The 7,569-nt window shown below is 42.1% G+C and overlaps 1 protein-coding gene across 1 annotated transcript; it reads left to right on the forward strand.

The window, feature by feature from the left end:
* Positions 1-5,987: 5,987 nt before the first annotated feature.
* LOC117792800 (protein atonal) lies at positions 5,988-7,135 on the forward strand. The gene has a single exon (XM_034633075.1). It carries the CDS (start codon positions 5,988-5,990, stop codon positions 6,963-6,965), a length of 978 nt encoding a protein of 325 aa, XP_034488966.1. The 3' UTR covers positions 6,966-7,135.
* The last annotated feature ends 434 nt before the right edge of the window (positions 7,136-7,569 follow it).

Here is a 7,569-nt window from a genome sequence, read left to right on the forward strand (position 1 = left end):
ACAGGTTCGCTGTTCTGTACACTTTTGTTTGCCTAAAGGTTAAACGTGCGAATTTCACCGATGGCCAAATCACCGACCGGCTTCAGGCTCAACAGTTTAAGGTCCATGGCCAGGCCCAGATACAGGGCACTTTGATCAGCGGTCGATCAATGCGAATACGAATGCGAATGCGCCACGGTTTCGTTTTCGGTGGTAATCGTAATCGTCTGACTTCTTGAGCTCCTGCACCAGTTTGAGTTTGAGCTCCTGCTCCAGCTCCTATCATTCTCATTGACCGCGTACCGTACGCGAATTTAGTATATATATATATATAAAGCTAATTAAATGTAATTTGGTACTTCCTTTTCAGCCGAAATAATACATATAAATAGTATCTTTAGTTTACATTTTATTCTCTCACTCTTCTCGTCTGGCTCTGGCTCTGGCTCTGGCTCTGGCTGGTTTTGGCTCTTACCCTGAACCTAATTACATATTATAAATTTTCGTTTTCTTTCAGCGATCGGGATTGGGACTTAAGGTCACTTCAATTCCATATACATACCACGCTTATAATACGAATATGTATGCAGACTCAAACTGAGTTCAAAGGAATTCGCTTGCGAGTAATGGCAACAATGAAACCCTGAGAACTATACACACTCGAGAGTACTCCTAGTGAAGAAGGAATATCCAGAAATCTACACCAAAAGCGAAACCGAAACTGAAACTTGTTAATTGTTTTGCGCTCGAGTGGCGTACACTTCAGTTACCAACGAAGGAACACTTTCCATTCAAGCCCAATAAACGGCCCATTGTGAAAAACGCCGAACCGACGGCCCATTCATGAAAAGCACCCAAGAAAAAAGGAAGGGTGCCTATCCGCGGGCAATTGTTGCTTTACCGCCAGTCGCCGCAAATTAGACGCTCAATTACGCTACAAAATTCCTGGGTAATTGCACTTAAAATAGCTCCCAACGTACAACGTTCTTGTAGGGAGTGAGTCACTCACACCCCGACTCGCTGCCAGCTCCTACGAAAGTGAATCTTGACCACGTGGTGCATTGTGCTCCGATGGTTACATTGATTGTAACCCTTCGCCTATACGATCATTTTTCATAATTTCTATGCGACTGGCCACATCCTTCCGTAAAATGTTCTCACACTTGACCCGCTGTCTGCTCGGATACGCCCGCCAAGGATCGGAAGTGGTTCCTGTGCGCACAGCATCATCGATATTCTAGGCGAACTGTTGTTTTCGTAACAAGCGAGAAGAAGAAAATCTTATTAAAAATTGTTATTTCTTTCGTGGCCCTTTTTATTTTTTGGTGTACTGTTGTTGTTGTTTTTTTATTTTAGTTTTTGGTGTGCGTTTTTTTTTTGTATTGCTTTAATCATTTTTATTTTGTGCGGCTTCCGTGCCACCTGTTATGGTTAGCGTTGGCATTGGTAGAAGTAGCAGCGGCCAGAGGTCCTCGAATCTTCGAATCCTTAAGGCCCTTTTGATTTTTCTCAAGTGATTGCGTAGTTTTCATCTTTTGTGTGCGCTCTTTTGTTGTAGTTCTCACTGTTTCAAATTTGAATTGATCATTGCGTTTTGATCTGGGTAAGGGTAACGTGGGATCGCGGCCAGAACCAAGATGCTTCAGCCTATCAAAATAGCAATCACAATTTGTCGATTACAAGTATGATGCCTACTTCCGATTCCGATTACGATTCCGATTCCGAATGTGAATGCGGCATGAAATTAATTTTTGATTGCTGAGACAAATCGCTTACAAGATGAATGCCATCGAATTAGTCAAAGTAGGATTAACAGGCAAGGTCAAGTCATATCGTAACAAGGCTGGCGCCAAGAAGTTGCCAAGGATCAGCAAAGATAGCCATCAAATGTTATGGCTCACATGTTGGCAAAACAAAACCCACGAAGACAATCGGCTTCAAAGTGAAGCCGTGCGACAAAAATTGCTACGGTTCGCTCTGATCCCATCACATCGAGATATAGATGCCGACAAGCGATGATAACCATCAGTATGGAATCTATAACAACTGGCCTGCCGCAAGGCGTGCCCAAACAATGACACAGTGGGCGCTACATTGACCTGGCCAGGACAATGTTGTGTATGGCATCGTGTACAGTGTGTACATACCATTCTCGTACTCTTATAATCTAGCTTGTAATTTTCATGGGAATTAACCCATGCCCTTACCAAATTCATATGTATACAATGTGCAATTTATGCGATATTTGTATTTAAATTGTGAATAGCCTCTACAACAGACTCATTCTCCTCCTGCCCTCGTTGTTTTCCAACTCTGTAGCAGCAACTGTTGCAAGCTGAAACTTCTGTTTGAGCTATTTGCTTTGATTTTCACTTGACTTTTTGCGCTCGAGTCCGTGTTTGACTGGCGTATACATATCATAATTTCATTTTCACATCATTTTTTTTTGTATCCATTCCACCCCGAAGTGAGGTCAATATTTACAGAGCAAGTCAAACAGTTGGCGCATCCATCGAGTAACAATGATTGTAACAATATTCCAATGTTGCCGTCTCGTCAGTTGATTTCTCTTGGACTTTGCTCTGCATTTGCATATGTAATTTGGCTTTAATGAATTTTCAATTTGACAATTTGACAATTGGCAAAATGCCGCACACGAACGCGTCGAGGGCCACCCACATGAAACATGTAATTCTCTGCATGCAATGCAATCTTCTCGATATTTTCTACATTGAACATCGCATGTCGCAGTCCTGCTTCCGATTGACTTTCGCTCTTTCGCTCTTTCTCTCTGCTTTCCCTTCGAACGAATATCGATCGGTATCGAAACTAATTGGACTAAAGACTGCCCTAATTTGCCCAACAAGTCGGTGTTAAATGCTAATAAAATAAGTAACATACAAATTTTTCAATTTATGTACACTCGTATATGAAAACCAAAAACAAAACTGGGCTACGGCTGCCGAAAATGATCGCCACACATTGTTCGAGTTGGGACAACACTTTCACGGCCCAGAGGGACTTGCTAATAGGATTCGTTGACGTGCGCCTACTTTTCTTCTTCATTGGCGTGTCTACAGCTCCTACACGTTCCACAAAGCGCACCCAGTAATGAAAGGGTATATGTCGTTTATCATTACCTTGGTAGAATAACTCTTGCAATCGATATCAGCTTTTGAATATACGTTTGATAAATTTTAATATATTTTTTTTAAAGAAACTTTAAGAACTAATATAGGTTACGGTTTCGGTTCCGGTACGTTCCGAAACAACTATTTCGGTAAAAGAATCTATTTTAGTTTTTTTGAATTTTGAAAATTTTGAAACATTTTAAAATGATAAGGTGTCGTTGTTTATATATAAATATCTAGATCCAGGGGAATAAAATTTGTTCTTAATTTCTTAATTTTGACATGATTTCTTACAAGAAAATGAAAGGCCTGAGAATCAAGTTTAAAGTATCGTTGTATACTAATTACGATATAAGGAGTTGATTAAAAGTAAAAACTTGAGATTTAAATTTTTGAATTTTCGAAATTTCAAAGAGGGGACCCTTACCATTAACGTGGAACGTTAAATATGATGGTCGAAAAGTAAAAGAATTTTCTAAATGCAAAAATTGTAATGCAGTATGAATTAAGAGACCGAATCATGATCAAAATGGAATTCCGATTGAAAATCGGGTCAGTTTTGACAGTTGCCAGTTATTTTTCCTCTTTGACCTAGCAACTTTACCACAACCGTACCGGTTCAAGCGTTTCGGTTTTCAGATCTTGAAAGAGAATTAATTTCGGTTACGGTTTCAGTTCCGGTTCTAAAAATGATACGGTTAGTTTCGGTTAACGGTTCCGATACCGGTTACGGTGTTATTCCCTGTTCAAACCAAATTCTTCGGTATAGAGCATTTCAGCTGCGGTCAAGGGAATTGCTTTGTTTTTTTTTAACAGTTTTTTGTCATGCGCTCTCTGGAAGCTGATCCACATCACATCACATTGAAGCAGAATGAGCTCGAGCTTCAGACATAAGTTGCAGTTATGCGTATTGACACGAAAAGTATGACCCGTTACCCATGTTTGAACGTAAATGTGGATGTGTATTGTGGTATTGAGGTATATGCCGCATTGTTCATATTTAACCGGGCAATAAGTGGCTGAAGTTTGGGATCATTCGTTAAGTGACAGGCACGCAAGGCGCCGTTGAGCATGGGAAGAGAAACATGAATATTAATTCCTTTACCCTTCCTTCTTATTTAAGCCCCTTTTACCCTGAACATGCTGAGCAACTTGTTCATATCCTGCAGCACGTGTGCCCCTCAAAAAGAAATTACAAGTATTATGGTCGTTGTTGTTGTTGTAGGTTTTTGTCAATGCGCATAAAATTCAAATCGATATGCAAACATTTAGTTGGCGGATGCCTTAACATCAGCTAACTTCGATAAGGCATCAATTTTACAAGAGACCTTGCTACCTTGCCACCGATGCGATCTGAACGATCTGTGCGATTCGAGCTGCAGGTGTAACCGAAGGCGTCACTTGCACAACTGTCATTTGTGTGCACTCGAGACCAAATGTACGAGTACTCGTAAATTGCACTTGCACAGGACACGAGGGCAGGATCACAGAGGTCAGTCGAAGGAACGAGAACGAGGGGATGTTTTTTGCATGTTTGGCCAATAAATTTGTTGTGCAGCCTTTGGTGCGGTTTGTTGTGTGACATTTTTATCTAATTGACAACGTTTTATTGCCGCCTGTCGATTGTAGATGTGAATGCTCGATACTCACAAAGGTAGCGCAAAATTCCAAAAGGATCTTGCAACTTGGGGCGTGCTACTTGCCTACATTTATGCGGTAGGGTGGGCGCCATACATCAAAGGTTGCGGCAGAGGTTTTTTATACAAAATGTATATAATGTAATAAAAATCATCTAGCACAATATGATTTCCAGCGAATCATTACGAATTCGAAGGCGTTGTTCAGTCGTGGATAAGACCACCAAGCGCGTCCTTGCGGCGCTGTTAAAATTCGCCTTGTCATGCGAAGGTACAACTAAATTGACCCTTCGATTTGATGCTAGACTCATCGATGTATTAATTGTTGGCGCTAAAATGTTAGCCCAACTATGGCAGTTAGTTAGCACGCTTATTAGACATGGCCAAGACCAACAAGCGTGTCCTTGACGCTTGGCTAACAAGCAAGCGCCGTGATCCTCCGCTTCGGGTCAAGCATATCAATTGGAGATTTTGCCAGGCTGTAATAAACAAGATTGTTCATTGCGATATCTGTCTTCAAGGGGCATTGGTCAGACGGCATGCCGAATCGCCAGTCGGCGGCGAATTTGTTAAGGTGTTGCTAGCAGGTAGAGTTTGCGGCTTTTGGTTCTTTTGTCTTTGGTCTGGCGGCGATTTAGATTAGATGATGCACTTCTCTATCTATTTATCAGTTGGCCATTTGCTGCTGACAAATCGTTGCTTATGTTTGGATTTTTGCAAATTTTCCAAAACATTTTACAGCACTTATTTCTTGAATTTAATCCTGTTATGGGCTTTGTTTGCATTTCCGCCCATGTTCCGGTTTTGCTGGCACAAAGCCATAATCATCTTGTTAGCGGCTTTAGATTGCCACAGATAGCGCCAGCTTATCTTTCTATTCCTGTACCCCATCCAGCGCCATTTTGCATGCCCAGGCAGTTGAAGTTGAATCCACAGCCGAAGCTCAACAAGGCCAAGTGGCAACAACTCACCACCGTTTGCCATTGGCTGTTGGCCAGGCCCGGCACGTGCTGCCTGTGGTCGAGGTAGGTAGACGGGCCAACTTGTTTACCTGTCCCGTTGCCTGCCCTGCTCACCTTACCTGCCACACCACACTAGCACAACTGGCGGTGGTGGATTTTGGTCGGTGCGTATAAATACCGCCGTCAGGATAAGCCGTCAGTTAGAAACTCGCCAGCATTCGCAGCGAACGGTTCAAGATTTTATTGCACAAACAAGTCCAATTATCAGTCAGTTCGAGATGTCGTCTAGTGAGATATATCGTTACTATTACAAGACCTCCGAGGATTTGCAGGGCTTCAAGACTGGCGCAACGGAGCCTTATTTTAATCCCATGGCTGCCTATAATCCTGGCGTCACACACTACCAATTCAATTGCAACTCCTTGGCCAGCTCCAGCAACTATTTGTCCGCCAATGGGTTCATCAGCTTTGAGCAGGCCAGCTCCGATGGCTGGATCACATCATCACCGTCCAGCCATCGATCCGAGACTCCAGAGTATGTTGATCTGAATGCCATCTACAACAATGGCTGCAACGGCTTGCCACAGCAGTCAGGTCAACAGTTTGTCTTGCCGCTGGATCAGCCGGCGGTGACAGCGGGAACAGCGCCTCCGGCGCCTCCACAGCCCGTAATGGAGATTATGGGATCATCCAATGTGGGCACCTGCAAGACGCTGCCACAAGCAGCTCCAGTGACGAAGCCCAAGCGAAGCTATACGCGCAAGAATCAACAAGTGGCTGCCACAGAGAACGTTACAGCTGCCACGCCCACATCCCAATGTCCCACAACGTCGAACGTCAATCTCTATAACGATGATTTCCAGAGCTTTGATTTTGATAATTCCGCTCTGTTCGATGATAGCGTTGAGGATGACGATGACATGATGCTCTTCGATGATGACTTTGACGCTGACGGCAACGATGGTTCCTTTGACCTGGCCGATGGCGACAGCGAGGATGCCGCAGGCAATCCCAACGCACCGGCAACTGGTGCTGGCAAAAGGAGGCGCAATAAACAAATCTCGCCGGTTGTCAAGCGAAAGCGTCGCCTGGCAGCAAATGCCCGTGAACGTCGCCGGATGCAGAACCTCAATCAGGCATTTGACAGACTCCGTCAGTATCTGCCATGCCTGGGCAACGACCGCCAGCTGTCCAAGCATGAGACTCTTCAAATGGCCCAGACCTATATCTCCGCCCTGGGAGATTTATTACGCTAACACTCCACACTCCATTCCCTCAAAGCCAACAGTCACTTGCCAAATGTTGTACCTTCTTTGTAAATATTCATATATAGTAGCATATGTAAACTAGAACCCAGTAGTAAATTATTATCTAAGTATTACCATGTTCATAGTTTAGTTAATTTGTTTAAATGGAAGACAATGATTAAGACTTGAAATAAAAATTATAAGAAAATCACAACAAAACAAACTTTGCTTTTATTTTTTTTAGTTTCAGTTCAAAAGAAAAAGGAATCTGATTTAACTCATAAATCTTGAAATAGCCACTCGAAAATTGAATAGAGTAAATAAATGTGTTAATCAGTCTAAGCCTAAATGAAGTCAATTAATTTATTTAAGGATCTTCTATGGTTTTGTTTACAATAAAAAGTATTAAATGACTTTAAAATTTCAACTTAAATCGAAGTATTTACAGTTGAAAAATTCTGTCTATATATTTTTTTTTAATTTTAAACACATTTAATATCTGTATATAATTGAGTCCAAAAAAACTCTTTGAATGCAAGCGAATTTTGACTTGAAAATTGTCAGTGAATGTAAAGGTAAAATAGATTGATTATATTAAATTGCGACTGAGTTT

The sequence above is a fragment of the Drosophila innubila genome (assembly GCF_004354385.1).
Source record: "Drosophila innubila isolate TH190305 chromosome 3R unlocalized genomic scaffold, UK_Dinn_1.0 2_E_3R, whole genome shotgun sequence".
Classification (NCBI taxonomy): Eukaryota; Metazoa; Arthropoda; class Insecta; order Diptera; family Drosophilidae; genus Drosophila; species Drosophila innubila.